Source organism: Petaurus breviceps, unplaced genomic scaffold (genome assembly GCF_028583685.1).
Source record: "Petaurus breviceps papuanus isolate PSGF00001 unplaced genomic scaffold, PetGlider_PUasm1.0 90823, whole genome shotgun sequence".
NCBI classification, from domain to species: Eukaryota; Metazoa; Chordata; class Mammalia; order Diprotodontia; family Petauridae; genus Petaurus; species Petaurus breviceps.
The window spans coordinates 5,609,483-5,631,506 of record NW_027187352.1 but is presented as its reverse complement, the minus strand read 5'-3'; the positions used below and the strand labels follow the sequence as shown (position 1 = coordinate 5,631,506).

General features: G+C 36.7%; 1 protein-coding gene and 1 pseudogene across 2 annotated transcripts in view; one reads left to right on the top strand and one right to left on the bottom strand.

Moving 5' to 3' along the window:
- UVRAG (UV radiation resistance associated) overlaps positions 1-22,024 on the bottom strand; it is a 415,539-nt gene that overhangs the window by 335,283 nt on the left and 58,232 nt on the right. For both annotated transcript variants that reach the window (XM_069070876.1, XM_069070877.1), the window contains exon 3: positions 15,657-15,691. In XM_069070876.1, coding sequence (XP_068926977.1) covers positions 15,657-15,691 — 35 coding nt within the window. The remainder of the gene's footprint in view (positions 1-15,656; positions 15,692-22,024) is intronic.
- Positions 3,511-6,737, top strand: LOC138148377 (large ribosomal subunit protein uL24m pseudogene; annotated as a pseudogene).

Sequence of the window (22,024 nt, the reverse complement as noted above, 5' to 3'; positions counted from 1 at the left end):
CAATCAATTAACATTTATTAAGTGTCTACTATGTGCCAGGTACTATGCTAGGCACTCAAGACATAAACAGAAAAATGAAACAGTGCCTGCCATCAAAGAACTTAAAGTTAACTAAGTGGATTCAGGATCAGAGATTAGTAAATACACTACCTATACAAAACAAATACAGTAAAGGGCTTAAATATGACAAATGAGGGAATCGGTAAGGACCCCTAAAGGAGGCGGCACCTGAGCAGAGCTCTGAAATGAGCTAAGGGTTCTAAGAGGCAGAGTTGAGGAGAGAAAGCACAGCAAGGAGGAAGAGTCCACTGTGCAAAAACATAGAGGTGGAAAATTGAATGTTTTGTACAGAGAACAGCAAATAAGTCAATTTAGCTGAACCAAGACTGTGAAGCCCTTTAACATTCCAAACAAGGTTTCTACTTGACCTTTCAGATAACAAGAAGCTATGTAAGTTTATTCAGCAGAGTATGCTTTAGGAGTATAAATATGGCAGCTGTATAGAAGGATTAGCAAGGGAGGAAACTGGATGCAAGGGGACCAATTAAGAGGTTAACATAATGGTCCAGGTGAGAGGTGATGATGGCCTGGACTAGGGTTGTTATGCTGTGAATAAAGGGAATAAATAGATTCTGGAGATAAAGACCTGGCTACTAACTGGATGTGGAAGGCTAAGAAAGAGTGAACACTCAAGAATGACTCCTCAGTTGCAAACCTGAAAAAAATGGTACTGCCTCCAAAAAGTATGGAGCTGTTAACAGGAGGGGTAGAAAAATAATGGGTTTCCCATTACTGAAGATCTTCAAACAAAGACTAACCATTTATTAGATACACTGAACAATTTATTCTCTTTCAGGTATAAGTTGTACTAGTTATCCAACAAAGTCCTTTCTAATTCTGAAATTCTGTGATTCTATAATTCTAAACATGAGAGAGTAAATAAATGGTAATGTAACAAAAATCATGATGCTGGCCTGGAGCTCCAAAGTAAACTTAGAGCTAAATATAAAGGGTCATCTACTCACCTTTAAGTGCTTTATAAATGTGAATTATTATTAAGATAACAAAGTCCTTGATCTTAAGTCAGAGGTTGACAATATAAAGAAGAAAAGGATGAAAGATCAAGAACATCACATGCTTCGTAGAAGGAAAGGATGAGGATAGAAAAAGGCCATTCATTCTACATGGCAATTAGACATAAATACACATGTGTATAAATATACACATATATGTGTATATGTATACATGCATGCGTGTATGTGTACATACACATAGGGCTGTTAGTTGGTGCAGTGAATACAGCACCGGTCCTGTCATCAGGAAGACTAATCTTCCCAAGTTCAAATTCAGTCCCAGATATTTACTAGTTATGTGACCCTGGACAAGTCACTTAACACTGCCTCAATTTCCTCATCTGTAAAATGATTTGGAGAAGGAAATCACAAACTACTGCAGTACATTTGCCAAGAAAGTTCCAAATGAGGTTACAAAGAGTCAGACACAACTGAATCAACTGAACAACGAATACATATATACATATACTTGTATATGTACATACATATTTATATCATTTATGAAGTAGTAATATAAGTACTATTATCCTCTTCATAAAAATAAGTAAAATTAAGCTGAGATTTTAGTGAATCTTCAATTCTCTCCTCACTCACCCCAGTTTTAAGTGTCTATTCACTACTGCTATTTCTTATAACACGTTTCTTGCCCCGCTTCTTTACCCTAACTATGTTCCCCTTTGTCTCATACTTTTTTGTAGATTTGCCATAACCCCTTATTAAATAAGCTCCTTGAGAGATGGGATTGTATTGTTTTTCATCTCTAGAACCTGACACTGAGGATACCAGCTTAATAACTGTCTGTTAATTGAAGTGACATACACATGATTACACAGTGAGTTAGAATTTCAACTTAAGTCTTTGGAGAACAAATTGAATGTCTCTTCCTAGTACATTACAAGGTTTAGAACTATATGTAAAAGCTTATCCACTTTATTTACTGTCCTCATGTATAAAACTCATCCTACCTAGACAACTATCATTGCTTCTAACCACCTTGGATCAGGGTTCTGATTAGGCTTTTGAAAACCTTTGTCACCATACTGAAAGACTACCTGGAAAACTACCACATACAAACATGAAGACAAAGTACTTGCTTTTCTAAAATTTTTTGTTTGTTTTTTCCTAGAAATCTTAATGTGACAATTTTCAGGTCTTAAATTTTACCTATAGAATTTCAATTTAAATTTCTTGGAACATTTCTACTTTAAATTATTGGTTCCTGAAACTGCTAAACTGCTAACCTGCTAAACATAAAGCAGTAAAGAACAATAAAATGCTGCAGTTCAAAGGCAGGTTGACATAACAAGAGTTTTAGCAGCAAATTTTTTTAACAACTTCTCTGAATCAAACTCAAATACACAGGAGCTTAGCTAAGAGGATCACTAAGTATGACTCTGTTTTTTATTGTTATTATTAATAATAACAGCATTTATATAGCATTTTAAGATTTGCAAAGTGCTTTAAACATACTGTCTCATTTTATCCTTACAATAATCCTGGGAGATAGGTGCTATTATTACACTTATTTTACATTAAGTAAACTGAGGAAGGCAGAGGTTAAGTGACTTGCCCTGGGTCACAGACAGTAAGTATATGTGATTTTTGAACTCAGTTTTGAACTCAGATCCTCTTAACTCATGGTGGAGTGTTCTATCCACTGTACCTCATCTCTGCCTCTTCACATTTGTAAACCAAGTATGTCTCTGGGGCTCATTTTTGTCAGCTGTGAAATAAGGGGGTAAAGCTAGATGCCCCATGCACCTAATAAATGTTTATTATATTATATCATGATCTCTAAGGTCTCTTCCAGATCTAAATCCTACAATCTGACATGTTACACTTCTTAAAAAAAAATTCAAATCCAGAAGTCAGATTAATTTAAAAAACCATAAAAAGTAAGCCAAATGATATACAGACAAGGCAAAATCATTTTTCTTAGAATTTCTAATGCTATAGGACAAAGTTTCTTGCCCTGTTTCATATATCATAAAAGAAATGGACTGAAGTGCAAGGCATCATAATTTTAACAAAACTTTTTCAATTTAAATAATGTAAGACTATAATATAATCTATAATATAATATAAATATAATAAATATAAATATAACAAATAATATAATCAAGATAGTTGGATCACTAAAGCCCTCCTCTAATGCTTCAAACCATAGTATGATAACCCTATGTTTTCAAAGGTTTTATAAAGCCAAGCTAGAAAGGCTTCCAAAATACCCCTTGCTCCTCCATCTCTGATAAGATAAACTTGCGGCCATATTGGGCTAGGGACTTCATGACACATCCTTTCCTCTCCTCCTGATGGCCCTACTCTCTACTTTCACCAGAAATCTGGACTCTCTTTCTGGCTCTCCCAGCTCTGATAAGTGAGATTTTTTTTTTTTGCTTTAGTTTGTCAAAGCCCAAGCCTCCAAGCCACTTCCCATTATTTGTCATGCCCACAACTGAGAAACACTTCCCTCCTTCACCCCTTTCCAGCACCCCTTGATGTAATGTTTTTCTCTCTTTAGAATATAAGTTTCTTAAAAGCTGGGGCTGTCTCATTTACTTGTATGTGTACTCCCAACACTCAGCACAGTGCCTGGTACAACATAAGGGCTTAATAAATACTTCATCTTTCTAAAAAGAGTTCCCAAATGGACTATTTGTCTATTATCTGAGGTCCATACTAGCAAAGTTTAGAAGGATTTGTTACCAGAATACTGGCCACCAGTTAATGATATTTTACTGCTACAGCAATTCACAAATATTGTCTAAGAAGATCTACTAAGCAACCTGTATTGCTGAAGAGTGCCCACACTGATGAAAATGTGTAGCTTTGAAATACTCATAAGCTATGGAGTCAGGTGGACTTTCATCCTACATAAAATCTGAAAATCATTCCTTTAACAAGATAATAATTACCCTAATTTTACTGCATCTGTCATCCTACCTTTCAAAGAATACAATAAATGTTTAAAGTTCAGAGTTACAGAGAACTAATAACATCATTAGTTCACCAATGCAATATCTGAGACAAACAAGTTGTGACTTGTCCAGCTTTACAGTTTATAAGCAGCTAAAAGGATCTTATAAATCTCTAACTCAAGTATACTGCCCTGACTAAGGCAGCTTTTGCTGTACATAAAGTCAGAGCACTGGGTTTCAAATCTCAGCATTGCTACTTACTAGTGAATGACCAGGGTAAATCACTTAATCTTTCTTGGCTTCAGTTTTCCTATCTGTAAAATGAGAAAGTCAAACTAAATCACCTCTAAAATGCTTTCCAGCTTTAAGTCCTGTAATTGCTAAACCTTTACAATCACCACTAGTTCCCTGTCTCATCCTACTACCACTGTACACAGCACCTTTTTCAACTGACTCTCATATGAAAGGAATGCCAGGTTCTTCACCACTATAAATGCTACCCAGCTACCAATGTCCTTCCTAAATGCAACGCCCAGAACTGAGCAAAATATTCTAGATGTGACCACTTTCCTAGTCCTGGGCACTTATGCCACCAAAAAAGCAGAAACAAGGTCATTGTTCAACTTTGTATCCACTATTACCGTGTTTCCCCGATAAGTGTCTTATTATTATTTTTTGGCCAGAAAAACACCAGAGGGCTTATTTTCAGGGGAGGGCTTATTTTAATGAACATTGACAGCAATTTTTAATAAACAGGTAAATGTGAACAAAAAAATGTACCTTTATTCAATAAGCAAATCACTGGGGAAGAACAGGATGACGCGCTCACTGCTGCAGCTCTGATTGGATGCAGCTAGGAGCGCGGCGTGCGTTTCACAGGGAGGGGGATGGTGTATACAGAGGTAGCGCAGGGGATCACCTTCACTTACAGTAGCAATCTCAACAGGGCTTATTTTCGGAGGAGGGCTTATTTTAGAGGAATCTTACACAGTAAGGGGAGGGCTTATTTTCGGGATAGGTCTTATTATCGGGAAACACGGTATAAAGCACAACTCATGCCCCAATTGCAAAAGCTTAATAAACATCTGTTGAATTAATTCTTGGTAGGTCAACAGGAATAATGCTAATGGTCATGATGAAAAAACCTATAGGCAGCACTGGATCAGAAGACAAAATGTCTGGATTCTAGTCCCAGTTCATGCACTAACCAGTTACATCACCTTGAATGAATCCCTTACCTCTTTTAGGGCATCAATTTCCTTATCTATGAAATGAAAATCAGATGATCCCTAAGGTCCTTTCCTTCCATATCTAACTTCAGAATTCCTAGCCCACTCCCTGTACTCGGATTCCATGATTATATGAATTATAGATAACCAAATCAAAAAAAATTATTAAAGATCACCCTGAACAAATGAAATTAACACACTAAAGAAAAATCAACAAGCATTTATTCATTGCTTATTATGTATAAGGCACAAGGTTAAGTGCTGGGCATTCAAAGGAAGACAGACAATGCTCTTGAGAAGCTCAAGCTCACAGACTAAAGAGTAAATTAACATGCAAATAACTGTGTGCAAATAAGAAATTGGGGATAATTTCAAAGGGAAATTATCAGCATTAAAAAGAACTAGGAGAGCCTTCTTGCAGAAAGTGGTACTTCAACTAAGACCTGAAAGAAGCTAGAAGTTACAGATAAGGAGGAAAGAGTACCAGGTAGTACCAGATGGCCAGTAAAAATGCTCATATTTGGGAAAAAGAATGTGGTATGTAAGCAACAGCAATGAGGGCAGGGAGTAAACCAGTCATAAAATATTGTCTTGGTTGTCCCACATGCAAAGGTGAGAGAAGGAGTTGAAACAATGTACCCAGCATCTGGAGATGAGGTGATCTGAGATTTGGCCTGGAGGAAGAACTTGTTCCTTTCACCTTCTGTGGGAACTTGATTTACCTTTGGGAGAAGGATCCTTGCCCCCAGGATATTGGGATATCAGGATATGCATTTGTCATCCTTGCTAGCCCTGGAAGCCAAGGCCAACTTGCCTCATAACTATCACTATGGAATGAGCCGACCTGGATTGATGGCTGACCAGAGGAGAAATCCTCCCTGGAAAAGGCAACATCCAGTACTTGTTGGAGCCTACACCTGCAGATTCCTGGAATGTGTTTTGTGGGGACACGGTAGAGATCCTAGAAGGCAAAGATGCTGGGAAGCAGGGCAAAGTGGTTCAGATTATCAGGGAGAGGAACTGGGCTGTCTTAGAAAAGGACTGCACACACATTTCTGATACATTGGCAGAAGCAAGGACTACTGGGGAACCATGATCCCCAGCGAGGCCCCCCTGCTTTTCCGACAGGTCAAGCTTGTGGATCCCACTGACAGAAAGCCTACTGAAGTGGAACGGAGGTTTACTGAGGAAGGCAAGCATGTATGAGTCTCCCTGAGGACAGGGAGGATCATCCCAACGCCTGAGTTCCCCAGACCCGATGGCATCATCCCTGAGCAGTGGATTGATGGCCCCAAAGATAGATACATCGGTGATAAATGCTCTGGAGAGAACTTATGGACCCTGTTTGAAGATGTTGGGAGAAGAAGTGATGGAGGCAATGGGGACTGTGGAGACTTGGAGGCACAGGAAGGTTTACTGGTATTAAAGCTACGAAGGGTACTGTCTCCTTGCCACCACTACCTCCCCCCAAGATCATGACCCTGGGTATCTGAGGACTTGCTCTGTTTACTACTGTCTAATAAAATAAGGATTTTTTGAAAAAACAGAACAAAACACTTATTGTCTTCTATGTGCCAGGCACTGTGAATCTCATTCTAAAGGAGTTCAGTTTAGCTAGGGAAAGAACATGTAAACAACTATGTACAAACAAGCTGTTTAAAGAATAACTTGGAAATAACCAACAGAGGGAAGGCACCAGAAACAAGAGAGATAAGGAAAGGTTTCTAGTAGAAGTCACAACCCATGGCCCCCGGACTACTTGCAGCATGCCAAAGGATTTCAGGCAGCCTTTAAGGAAGCCAGGGAAATCAAGAGACAGAGATGAAGAGTGAGAGCATTCCAAGCATGGAGGATAGCCAGGGAAATACTGCAGGTCAGCAGAGAAAAGTATCTAATATGAGAAAGAGCAAAGAGGCTAGTGTCACTGTATCACAGAATTACATGGGAGGTTGTTGGGTGGGAGGAGGGGTAGAGGGGTGTAATGTATAAGAAAATTGGAAAGGTAAGGAAGGGCAAGGTTATAAAGGGCTTTGAACAACAGAGGATTTTATATTGATCCTCAAGGTGAAAAAGAACAGATCACTTTGGGAGCTGAGTAGAGAATGAACTGCAGCAGGGAGAGAAAAGTGGCAGGGAGACCAGTCAGCAGACTACTGCAATAATCTAGGTATGAGGTGATGCAGGCCTGCCCCAAGGTGGCGGCAGTGTCAGAGAAGAGAAGGGGGGCATATTCACAAGCTAATCTGAAAGTAAAATAAACAGGCCTTGGCAAGAGACTAGATATGAAAGGAGAGATTAAGTGAATAGTTGATGAAACCTAAACTGAAAGCTTGGGTGATAGAGGATGGTGGTACCCTAGAAAGTAGGTAAGCTTAGAAGGGGAAGAAGGTGCGGGGAGAAAATAATGAGTTGATTTTTAATATATTAAGTTTAAGCTGTCTACAGAACATCAAGTTCAAGCTGTCCAACAAGCAACTGGAGATGCAAGACTTGAGGTCAGCGGTCAGCAGTGGGAGTAGGGCTGGATAAATAGATTTAAGAATCATCACTCTAGAGAAGATAATTGAAGCCATTCAAACTGATAAGATCACCAAGTGAAATAATTTAGAGAAAAGTAAGGACTGAGGACAGAGCCCTATGGCACACCCAAGGCTAAGAGGAATAATCTGTATGAAAATCTAGCAATGAAACTGAGAAGGAGCAAACAGGTAGGAGGAAAAGTCAGAAGAAAGTAGTGTCATGAAAACCAAGAGAAGAAAATAGTATCAAAAAGTGGGTGACTGACAGTGTCAAAGGCTGCAGAGAGGTCAAGGTAACTTTGGAAAGAGCAGTTTCAGTTGGACCATGAGGTTGGAAGCCAGATTGCAGAGTTTTGAGGAAAGTAAGTGAAGGGCATCTATTGCAGAAGGCCTTCTCAACTTTATCCCCAAAAGGAAAGAGAGATGAGACAAAAGCCAGCAGAGATGGATAGGTTAAGTGAGTAGTTTTTTGAGGATAGGGCAGTCAGGGGTACACTTGTAGGCAGCAGGGAAGAATTCAGTAGACAGAGAGAGACTGAAGGTAATGAGAGTGTGGGTAGTCTGCTGGAGAAAAAAAGGACACAATGAAATCACTTGTGAAGAAGGAGGGTTTTATCTTAGCAAGGAGAAGAGTCACCTCTTCAGGTAAAATAGAGGCAAAGAAAGAGGTAATGACAAATGGCATCTAAGGTGATGCAAGATGAGAAGGAGAGGTGAAAAGAAAGTTCATGGCAAATGGCATCAATATTTTCAATAAATAATGATGCAAGGTCTCAGGCCAGTGTCACTGAATCATCAACTACATGAAAAAGAGTATAGGTATAAGAAGAATAGAATAGTAGGAAGGAGTCACTTTATGATGGTCTTTGAACACCAAACAACATTTTATCTTGTAGGTAATAGGGAGCCACTGGTATTGACTGAATAAGGAGTGAAACCATCAAAGCTATGCTTAAGAAAGATCACTTTGACACCTGAGTCAAAGAACTTGACTGGAGAGGGGAGGACTGTGGGCAGGAGATCAGCCAGCAGGTTATGGCCAAAGTCTAGGTGTGAGGTTGGGGCCTGCACCAATCCCACAGTAGCGTGTGGTTGATAAGAGAAAAGCTGAAGCCTTTTGGATTCGCTATGGATTAACACAGAGTTAACTCCCTCTCTTTTTCAACTCACTCATCCTCACCCAACAAATGAACTCAATAAGGTCTTACAAAGAGCAAGTGAAACAAACACACACACACACATACACTCTCATGTACACACACACGTGCAAACCCACAAATTTATGTCTTTTAGTTAATCAGTTTCCAAGGATTTCAACACAGTGAAACCTCTTGGGTACACAAAACTATACAATTTCAACAAAAGCTTGCAGTTCTTGCCTGACTGAACCCATGATACATTTTCCCTAAAAACAGCAGGTTCTTAGCATAAGTGTCTCTGATTAAAAACACAAAATGCACAAAGGTTAGGTTGACTAGATAGTCACTTCATGTTACAGGTTAGAAAACAGACTCAGAGTAGTGAATTAAATTTAAGGGTCACCATTCAAACCCAGGCATCTCCAGAATCCAACTCTAGAGATCGCTCCACTGTGCCATGTTACCTCCTTTCACATACATACTAAAACTTCACCAACATATCCTCCTTTTGGGAGACTCAAGTTCTAATTCTGAGTAAATCAATTTATCTCTCTGAGCTAAGCTTATCAATATATATAATGAAGGACTAGACTGAGCAATTTGCAATATTACTTCCAATTCAAAGAGAATACATGTAAAAATAGTTGAGCAGATCATATTTATCTGAATATTTAAGATTCATGTAAGGAAATCTTTTAATAGTTGTTAGTCAACATGAAAAAAAGAGGCTTTAAACAAAAAAGGGAAATATCAGGAAATAGGGTTGGGAAGAGGATGAATTGATTGATTCTTACTAGCTTTGAGACAAAAAGGCAAGTCATTTCCTCACCTGTAAAATGAAGATAGTAATACCTGGAGGACTGACCCAAAGGTAGGGCTGAGAGGGAAGAGAGGTTATGACAGACTGTCAGGATCAGAGGAGATAACACACATAAAGTGCTTTGCAAACTTTACACACCATAAGCATTTTGTTGTTATTTTCTGTGGTGTCTGACTCTTAATGACCCCATTTGGGGTTTTCTTGGTAAAGATACTGGAATGTTTTGCCATTTCCTTCTCTAGCTCATTTTACAAATGAGGAAACTGAGGCAAACAGGATTAAGTGACTTGCTCAAGGTCACACAACTGGTAAATGTCTGAGCCAAATTTGAACTCAGGTCTCGATGACTTCAGGCCTGGCACTCTATCCACTATGTCACCTAGCTGCCCCCTAGTTTTTATTCCTGATATCAAGCTTAAATTGGTCTCTATAGACTGGATAATAATAGTACCTTCCTCCCAAAGTGAGAATCAAATGAGATATTTGTAAAGCACTTAACACAGTGCCTGGCACACAGTGGGCATGATATAAATGTTAGTTTTTATTATTATTGTTATTATTATTACTCCTGATTCTGCCCTGTGGAGCCAAAGAGAACATATGTAATGCCTTCTCCATAGGACAGATCTTCAGCTACTGGAAATTAGTCATTATATCTACCCACTCACTCACCCCCCAAACTCAATCTTACCTTTTCCAGGCTTAGTACATCCTCATTTCCTTAAACCAATCCTCAAGACAAGCACTCAAGCCCCTTTATTATCCTAACAGACCAATTTATCAGCTATGAATATTCACAGGGTGCCTTTCTATGAAGCACCCATGTCTACCATCATTCTCCCTTTAAACCATACTAGCCCATGATATCCCAGAACTTTCTACCTCTGACCCAGTGACCTTCTTCTCACATTATCAATGCCTCTACCCCTCTTGCCTCTTCTTCCTCCTACCAAATTAGTCTTGGAATGCCCATGTAACCAGGATCAATCTATGGTGCTTTACAGAATGTTTCTACCTCTACTCTAGGGGCCTTCTCATACTGGTAAGAATTCTAATCCTATGGCTTATTCCTTCAATGGTTGCCTTCCAAATCAGCACTTAAGGAAGCACCTGGACATGGAGTATGAGACTGCCTTTCTCCATTGCCCCCCAAAGATACCTTCCCCCTCCCCCAACCCCAGTTTTTCAGCTCTCTTTGACATCTTCTCCTCCTATTCTGAGGGTAGGAGCTGTCTTTATTTTTGCTTGTATTTGTATTCCCAGAACTTGTCACAGTGCCCAGCACAGAGTAAGCACTCAATAAATGCTCTATCTACAGTTTATTAATGTCTTTCTTACACTATCATGCCCAGAATAGAACACAGTACTCAAAGGAAGGAAGCAGGAAGAGAAGGAGGAGGGGGAAAGGATTTATTAAGCATCTACTGTATGTCAGGCACTGAACAAAGCACTTTACAAATATCTCATTTAATCCTCACAACACCCCTGGGGAGGAGGTGCTATTACCTTCATTTCATACTTGAGGAAACTAATGCAGGCAGAGATTAAGTGACCTTCCCAGAGTCACACAGCTAGTAAGTCTCTGAGGCTGGATTTTGAACTCAGGTCTTTGTACACTTAATCCACTTCTTCACCTAGTTGCCTCAGTAGGGGCTAAGTACAATTGGATTATAATCTCCTTATTGAAGTAAGAAAGACAGTGGATAAAAAGCTGGGCCTGGAGTCAGAAAGACCTGAGTTCAAATATGGCCTCAAATTCTTACTAACTATGCAACCTTGGGCAAATCCCAACCTCTATTTGCCTCAGCTTCTTCATCTGTAAAATGGAGATAATAACAGCACCTGCCTCCTAGGGTGGTTGTACAGATCAAAGGCAACAATATTTGTAAAGCACTTACCGTAGTGCCTGGCACATAACAGGTGCTATATAAAGGTTTGTTATTATGATGATTATGATGAAAGTTAACCTCTACTTTAGCCTAAGATCACATTAGCTTTTCGGGCTACTATATAACACTGCTGACTCATCTTGAGCTTAGAGTTCATTATAACCTCAATACATTTTTAAGAATAATTGCCGTCCGACCATGCCACCCCCTTCTTAGACTTCTAATACTAGATTTTTTTTAGCACTGATAAGATGAAAAGTGATCCTGCACAATTTTCTAATTGATCTTATTTACAAGTAATTAATTTTGCCCTGTAACTACTTAAGTCATGGGTCTTTGTCTCTGAACTTCGTTCAGAGTTTAGCTGGCCTAATGTAATGGGTTAGATGTAAAAATCCATCTATTCTTGCCTCAAAGAATTTTGCTAACATTGGGAAATGAGTTTGGTCCTAATGCCTTTCACCAAGCTATCCTTCAAGGATGTCTGGTTTGCTGTCTAAAAGTCTGGGCTGCTATCTCACAGCTGCACTCAGACAAAGAGCACTTCTTAGTCTCATGAGAAAAGAAGGGGGTCATTGCTAGCACTCATTACCTAACTTCCAAACAATCATATTGTTCCCTTATTGTTGTTGTCCTTGTTCTATAACCAATCATGTTGCCCTTAATTCCACAATGCCATCTACCCCGTTCTGCACTCCTCAAAACCCTATATACTTTACATTTATCTCTATTCAATTTCAACTTATTAGATTCATCTCATTGCTCCACACAATTAAGATACTTTTGGATATCATATAAATCACTGATAAAAATGTTAAAACTATAACATTAAGCATCGATTATTGGAATATTCCTCTGGAGACCTCTGATCATGGTAACAGTAAAGTATTAATAATTACTCTGTGAGTCTAGACATCCAACCAATTCTAAATCCATCTGATTGTATACTTATCTAGTCTATATCTCTAAGTCTTCTCCACAAGAATAATTGATATACTTTATCAAATACTCTCTAAAAATCTAGTTAAACACTATCCAAAACATTCTTTTCATGTAACAGTTATAATAATTCTATCATAAAAGGAAATTAGGTTATCCTGGCATGTTCTTGATGGAAGATATGCAGGCTCCTTGTAATAACTGCTTCCTTTTCTAATATAACTAACCATCTCTTTAATGTACTCGTCTAGAATTTTCCCAGGAAGTAAAGTCATACTCACTAGGCTAAAGTTTTAAGACAAAGCCCTGATTCAGGAACTAAAGATGGAGAAATGAGTAAATATAAGAGGTTACAGACCACAATAAAGAAGTAGAATACATCCAAAGACATGCAAAAAGTCAACCTAGAAAGAGAATATAAATCCCTAACAACTGTAAGCAGATATTCAAAGGAAAAAAATTATTCTATTCTACAAGGACTAACGTGAATATTTAGAAGAAATGAAGCATGAGTTTTTTTTAATGACATAAAAGCTCAAAGGAAGAAATGGAAGAATAAGTAGAGTAAAAGAAGTGGTAAACCTTACCCAAGAAATGAACAATCAATCAAACGGTCAAATAGAAATCAATGTATCTTTGAGATAGGAGCCATTAGAACAAAATCAAAGAGTAAGGGAAAAAAATAGAAGAAAATATAAGATAGATTTCAAAAATAATTGACCTGGAAAGGTCAAGGAGAGATGATTTAAGAATCAGACTCCCTGAAAATCATGACAAAAGCTGTTAAGATTTGTTGGAACCACAAGATGAAGAAAAACAGAAAGAATTTGTCAATCACCTCATGAAAAAAATACCAGAAGAAAAAGTCCCAAGAATGTGATAACAAAAATCAAGAGCTCCCATATCAAAGAAAAAATGCTACAAGTCATGAAGAAATAGTTCAAATACTAAGGAACCACAATCAGTATCACACAAAAATGTCTTCTACTACAAACAAGAGGAGCTCCTCAAATAAAATATTCTGAAAGACAAAGATAAACACAATCTGACAGGGAAAAAAAAAATGAACCTTCAATGTAATGGAGTACTTTCAAGCACTTCTGATGAAAAGAGAGTGCTTAGAAGGAAATCTGAAATGCAAAATAACACTTAAAAGAAACCTGGAAAGGTATATTTATTTGAGCAACTGGGAGGTACAGTATGATGATATGATGCTAACATGTTAATAAAAGGAGAGGAAATAAGTATCCCTTAGAACCTTATTATGTTCAAAGGTTATAGAGGGAGTTAAAATAAGAAAAAGAGATGGGACTGGTACTGCTGTAAGGAACTGAAGAAGGGAAAGACAAGGGAAAATAAAAGAAATGCGCTATATGTAGAAAGGAGCAAAAAGAGAGTAGAACTTCCTTTTTCTCATAACTGAGGTATATGAGAATACACAAATATGAGGGAACAGTTGAGGGGAGTGGGCATTATGTAAACCTCACTCTTATGTTAAGACAACAAAAGAATGTTGAACACAGTCACAAAGAGATTAGGGCAGAAATATATTAAACTCAACAGTGAAAAGGGCAGGGGGTAAGATGTAAAAGTAGACAATAAGAGGGGAAATAATACTGTAAAAGGAACAATCACAAGCAAAATAAATTTCTTTATCTTGAAGGAGAAATTAAAAGGAAATAAAGCAGGTCTGTACAGTCTGCAGTCAGTGGGCACGCCAAAGATTTCCTCTACACAGAAAAGATGTTTTCCTCTACATTTTTTGTGTGCCACCAAAATCCTTTGGCACGCCACAAGTGGTCCTTAGGCCACAGGTTGTGGAGGCCTGAAATAAAGGAAAAAGAAAAGAAAGAAACTGGAATCTAAAGAGACACCCATCAACTGAGGAATGGCAGAACTGTGGTCAAGGAATATTACTTAATATAAAAAATAACAAAAGAGACAATTTTAGAGAATCCTAGGAAGTAGGAATTGAGGTAGTTAAGTGAGCAGAATAAAGATTGGATAATGATTTATACAACAATTGTAAAGAAAAGCAACTCTGAAAAATTTAAGAATGCCAATCAAAACGATGACCAATCATGTCTCCAGAGGACCTATGAAGAAGCATATTATCCACCTCCTGAGAGTCAGAGGATGGATTCAAGGTGTGAAAAAAAGATACGCATCTTTGGTAATGGTGACTACGTGAATTTGTTTTATTTGATTACGTAGATCTATTACAAGAATTTTTTGTTTGTTTTCTTCAATTGTTAATTGGGGAAGTAAGTAACAATGGTGGTGGGGAAAAAAGATGAAAAGAAAAAAGAGGATCGCTGAATCATTTTTAAAAGTGTACATAAGAGTACAGATGGAATTTTAGAAGGAAGCAAACACAAACAGGACAGTTTTGAAACAAATAGGCTGAATTTGTTTTGTACTTTTTTTTGTTTGGCATTCAAAATCCTTCATAACTTAGTTCCTACATAACCTTCCCAGTGTTCTGGGCATTTTCTCTGGCTATCCTCCAAGCCCGGAATATTCTCCCTACTCATCTCCACCTCCTGGCCTCCTTTAAGTCCCAACGAAAATCTCAGCTACCCCAGGCAACCTTTCTTAATTCTAGTATCTTCCCTCTGTTTATTATTCTCTATTTATCCTCTATATAGCATTTTTGTATGGATCCGTTTGCTTGTTGTCTCCCCCGTTAGACTTCGTGAGCTCCTTGAAGGCAGGGCCTGTCTTGTGCCTCCTTCTGTGATCCCAGCATTTAGCACAATGCCTAGCATATAGCAAGACCTTAATAAATGTTTGCTGACTAATCAATAAATTAGAAATTAATTATTACAGATTTAAGAACTAAGAATAAACGTTTTATAAACAAGTAACATTAGGACTAGATCTCAATTCATGTATAAATAAAAGTAAAAAGTTTCACATGTTTACACATACTTCAGTGAATGTGATATCTCTCATGTAGATTTTCCCTGAATTCGAATACAACATATCCTATACACATATTTTCTTCAAATGCAATTGACCATGTTCTCAAAGATCTTTCAGAGATGCTAAACATAATTTTAGAGGCATTTTCCAAGTATATTTATATACATACATGCGGTCATATGAACTTATCAAAATAAAAACTTACCAAAGAATTTTTGATCACTTCACTCCTATAAAATTCTAGAAAAGGAAAGAAAGAACAATTAGTAGTGAAGAAAACAAAACCTTTACTATACTCTCTAACCTATAATCATTTTTCTAGTAAATATTCCAATTAGTAAAATGCTTTAAACAGTCTTGAAGAGGTCAATTTGCATTCTCTCACTATCCCCAGACACTCAAACTTAAGACATTAGAGTTCTAAAACAGTATTTAAAAAGGAATTAATCACCTGATCAACAGTCACAACAATAAGAGTGAACTAATTTTGAAATTTATTTTTAAAAACTTTTAATAAAAGCGTAGCTTAATAAAATAACTGAAATATATTGCTTTATAGTTTATTAAATGCTTTTCATAAATAATTTTTCCTTACCTTCTCAGGTCAATAAGGTGATGCAAATATTATAATTCCAATTTTACAGGTGAAGAACTTGAAGCTCAAAAAGGTTAATCAAGTTGGCCACAATCATGCAAGTATCTGAGAAGTGAAACCCAGTTCTTAAAATTTACTAGTCTTGTAGTATGATAAAAATAGTAACTAGACTGTGATTTCTTTAGCACAGGAACTCCTACGTGAGGAAACGCCCTACACTAATACAAGTTAATAATTCTTTTGCAATTTATAGTCAGAGAACTGCCTAGATCAAAGATGTCACTCTCAAAGGTGGGAGGTGGCAAAACTAGATTAAAATATTATGGGAAATATTTAACAAAATAAATGAAAATACAACATAATGTTAATTTGTGGTTTTCTAAGTCAATATGCATCCAGTAGGGATTCTTCCTCTCTGAGTTTGACACCACTGGCCTAGAACACTGAGAGACTAAATAGCCTATGTCTTACTGACTTTGAGGTTACCTCTCTATTCACTATACCATGCTGTATCGCATATAAACATATGTGAAAGTAAGCCCTTCTTTGTATTACTTTCATAAGCTCTATTCTTACAGAGTCAGACATATAATATTGCACATATATAGTTACAAGAAAATATAAAAGCAAAATATAGCTATAAATCATACAAAAAAATGACAATGGACTAACATCAAGATCCTTGGGTTCTAATTCTAGACATACTTATTCTATGACCTTGAACAAATCATTTAATCACTTTAGGTCTCAGATAAAAAAAGTTAACTATATCTGATCTCAGTGACTGGCAGTTACAGAACCTACATAACTAATCACTAAATTAAATGTGCTTTTTTCTGTATCTTGCCAACAATACTCAATGAGAAGTAACAGAAAAAGAATTCTCATTGAATAATAACTAGAGAATGTAGAAAATATTTAGGAATCTACCAAATAAGACACAAGAAGAAATAAAATAAATACAACTAAAAACACTCTTTACATAAATGAAGACAGGCCTAAATAGCTGGAGAAATATTCACTTCTTATTCATAGGCAACATCAATATAATAAAAATGACAACATTGCCTAAATTACTTATTCAAGTAATACAAAAAATAGCAAAGGATTACTTTATAGAGCTAGAAAAAATAAGAAAATTCATCTGGAGGAATGAAAAGTAGCAAAGAAGACCTAGCAGAACCAGATATCAAAATACTACAGAGAACTAATCTTTAAAACAATTTTGTAACTAAAAATTAGACAAGTCAATCAATGCAACAGATTAGATAGACAGCAGACAGAAACTAATGGGGCAGTCTAGTGTTTATAAATATCAAAACCCCAACTCAATAGTCCATAAATGTTGCTGGTAAAATCAGAAAATCAGTCTGGCAGAAATTAGATATGGACCAACATCTCACACCATATATACCAAGCTAATATGGATATACAACTTAGTCATAAAAGGCAATGTCATAAACAAATCAGATAAGTAATGAAAAAAATAACCTTTCCAATCTGAGAACAAGGGAAGAACTCATAACCAAACAAGAGATAGTTTCACAGAAAATAAAATGGAACAATTGTGATTGTGTTAAATTTTAAAGTTTTTGCACCAACAAAACCAATGGAATTAAAATGAGAAGGGATACAGTTTAACTAGGTAAAAAAAAAAAATCTTTGCAGTAAAGTTTTCTGACAAAGATCTCATATCCAACATAAAAATAAAATGATTCAAATTTAGAAGAATATCCATTCCTGAACTGATAATTGATCAAAAGACAGAGAGTCAAGTCACAAAGGAAGATATCCAATCACCACATAACACAGGAGTTCAAACAATGCTTAGGTTCTACCTCCTACCCATTAAATTGGCAAAAATGACAAAAAAAGAAAAAAGTGATTTTTGAAAGAGCTGGAGGAAAACAGACCCTAGAAAACACTTTATATAACAATGCCATAAAGCAGCAATTCTCTCTAGATCATATTTTCAGAACAACTATTGTAAAACAAAAGGCAGCTAGGTGGCACAATTGACAGAGTGCCAGACCAGGAGTCAGAAAACTGATCTTCCTGAGAACAAATCTGGCTTCAGACATTTAACAGCTGTGTGACCCTGGTCAAGTCACTTCACCATGTTCATCTCAGTTTCCTCATCTGTAAAATGATCTGGAGAAAGAAATGGCAAACCACTCCAGTATCTTTTCCAAGAAAACCCCAAAGTCAAACAGGACCAAACAACAATTGTAAAGAAAAACAACTGAAAGATTTATGAATTCAGATCAATGCAATGACCAACTACAGTTCCAGAGAACTGATAATGAAACATGCCACTCCCCTCCTAAAAGAGAGGTGATGAACTCAAGATGCAGAATAAGAGATACATTTCTGGATATGGCCAATGTGGGAATTTGTTCCTCTTAACTATGTATTTCTGTTTCAAAGGTACTATTTTTATTTTTTGTTCAATGGGGAGCAGGCGATAGAATGTTGGGGGATGGCGGGAAGCAGAGAGTAATAGGATTCCTCCCCCCAAAAAGAAAGGTTCTTGAAAATCCAGAAGGAAACATAAACAATTAGGATAGCTATGAAAATTATGTTGAATTTATTCTTTTATCTTTGAAGAAAATAATACATATTAGAGATCTGTGGTTTCACATATATTCCTCTTTCAGTTCTACACTGTATTTGGAAATAATCTGTTTCTGGTATTCATTACATTCAGGTGAAAAAATTCTAAAGAAAATTGCACGTCGAATTTATTATATACTTTTTTTTGTTACAAAATTTTTTTTACTAATTTGTTTGTTTCCTTTTAGTTTACAGGATTCAATTCCACAATTCCTTGAGTTTCACATTTTGTTCCCCTCCCTCCCCCTCTCCCCCCGCCATGGCAGCTTATAGTCAAGTATAGGATCTGTAAATACTTTCACATTATACATTAGTCAGGTTATAAGGACGGATTGTACCAGCTGGAATGAAAAATGGTAAAGAGGACATAAAACCAAATAAGAGAAGGAAAAAGATCAGGTATTTTGCTTCCACCTGGATATTCTTTCTAGTTCTTTCTCTGGATGCACATATTTCTCTTCATCATGAGTCTTTTGCGATTGACTTATATCACTGCATTGCTGAGAAGAGTCCAGTCTATCAAAGTTGGTTGTCACACATATGTTGTATCTGTAATTGTGTACAAATTTTTCCTGGTTCTACTCTTCTCACTCAGCATCAGTTCTTTTAAGCCTCTTCAGGTAAATATGAAGACTGTCTGCTCCTCGTTTCTTATAGCACAATAGTATTCCATAACATGCATATACCACAACTTGTTCAGCCATGCCCCAATTGATGGGCACCCCCTTAATTTCCAATTCTTTGCTACCACAAAAAGAGCTGCTATAAACATTTTTGTACATATGGGTCTTTCTCTCATTTCTATGATCTCTTTGGGATATAACCCTAGTAGTGGTATTGCTGGGTCAAAGGATATGAAATTATTTATAGCCCTTTGGGCATAATTCCAGATTGCTCTCCAGAAAGGCTGGATCAGTTCACAACTCCACCAGCAATGCATTAGTGTTCCAATTTGCCCACATCCTCTCCAACATTTGTCATTTTCCTGTTTTGTCATCTTAGCCAATCTGACTGGTGAGATGTGGTACCTCAGAGTTGTTTTGATTTGCATTTCTCTAATCAATAGTGATTTAGAGCATTTCTTCATGTGCTTATAAATAGCTTTAATTTCTTTCTCTGAAAATTGTCTGTTCATATCCTTTGACCATTTATCAATTGGGGAATGACTTGTATTCTTATAAATTTGACTCAATTCTCTGTATATTTTAGAAATGAGTCCTTTGTCAGAGACATAGGTTGTAAAGATTCTTTCCCAATTTCCCATCTCCCTCTTAATCTTGGTTACATTGGCTTTGTCTGTACAGAAACTTTTCAATTTCATGTAGTCAAAATTATCCATTTTACATTTTATAATGTTCTCTAATTCTTGTTTAGTCACAAAGTCTTTCCCTCTCCACAAGTCTGATAGGTAAACTATTCCTTGTTTTAGGAGACTGCTTACAGTATCAACCTTTATACCTAGATCATGCACCCATTTAGACTTGATTTTGGTATATGGTGTTAGATAATGGTCTATGCCCAGTTTCTGCCATACTATATTCCAGTTTTCCCAGCAGGAATTTATTATATACTTGAAAAAAAAAAAAGCAAGCTATGCTAGCAGATATGAAATTTCTGTTTTACTTTATATATTAAAATGTTTGCTTTCTATGAAATTTTTTAAAAACATAAAAAAAAAAAACTGAATGCCTCTATCCTACCCATGAAGAAGTATAAAAGTACTACAGAATCAAAGAATTTCTAAGTTGGAAGGGGATGCCTCAGTGGCCATCTAGTCTAAAATATCCAAAAAGGAATCTCTACTATAGTAGAGCCAAAGGGTAATCCTTAAATTCTTCCAATAAAGGGAAAACCAATAATTCCCAAAGCAGTCCATAAACTTTTCTATAAGTCTCTCAAGCTAGTCTTTCTTAATATCAAGCCTATATTCGCCTCTTTGCAACTTTCACCCTATTGCTCCTAATTCTGCCCTACTGGGCTAAACAGGTAAATCTAATGTAATCTAATCTAATCTAATCTCTCTCTCTCTCTCGCTCAAAATTTATTTATTTTTAGTTTACAACATTCAGTTCTACAAGCTTTTGAGTTCCAAATTCCAACCCCTCAAGACGCCTTGCAATCTAATACAGGCTGTACACATACATTCACATTAAACATATTTTCACATTACTTGTGTTGCAAAGAAGAATTATAACCAATGGAATGAACCAAGAGAAAGAAGAAACAAAACAAAACAAAAAAGAGAGAGAACAAATAGTATGCTTCAATCTTTGTTCAAACTCTGTAATTCTCTGGATGTGGATAGCATTTTCCATCATGAACCTTTTGGAGTTGTCTTAGCATCTTGCATTGCAGAGAAGAGCCAAATGCATCAAAGTTAGTCATCACACAATGTGGCTGTAACTGTGTATAATATTCTCCTATTTCGTCTCCTCTTACTCAGCATCAGTTCATCTAAGTCTCTTCAGGTTTTTCTGAAGTCCGCCTGCTCAGCATTTCTTATAGCACAAGAGTATTCCCTTACATTCATATTCCACAACTTGTTCGGTCATTCCCCACTTGATAGGAATCTCCTCAATTTTCAGTTCTTGGCCACCACAAAAAGAGCTGCTATAAAATATTTTTGTACATGTGCATTCTTCTCCCATTTGTATGATCTCCTTGGGATACAGTTCTAGAAGTGGTATTGCAGGGTCAAAGGGTACGCACATTTTTATAGTCCTTTGGGCACGGTTCCAAATTGCTCTCCAGAATGGATGGATCAGCTGACAGCTTCACCAACAATGAATCAGTGTTCCAACTTTCTCACATCCTCTCCAACATATATCATTTTCCTGTTTTGTCATGTTAACCAATCTGACAGGTGTGATGTGGTACCTCAGAGTTGTTTTGATTTGTATCTCTCTAATCAATAGTGATTTAGAGCATTTTTTCATATGACTATAGAGAGCTTTAATTTCTTCTTCTGAAAACAACCTGTTCGTATCTTTTGACCATTTATCAATTGGGGAATGACTTGTATTCTTGTAAATTTGACTCAGTTCTTTATATATTTTAGAAATGAGACCTTTATCAGAAATACTAGTTGTAAAAATTCTTTTCCAGTTTTCTGCTTCCCTCTTAATCTTGGCTGCACTGGCTTTGTTTGTGAAAAAATTTTCAATTTAATGAAATCAAAATTATTCATTTTGCATTTCATAATGTTATCTATCTGTTTAGTCATAAATTCTTCCATTCTCCATAAGTCTGACAAACCATTCTTTGCTCTCCAAGTGTGCTTATACTATCAGCCTTTATATCTAAATTGTGTACCCATTTTGACCTTACTTTGGTATACAGTATAAGATACTGGTCAATGCCCAGTT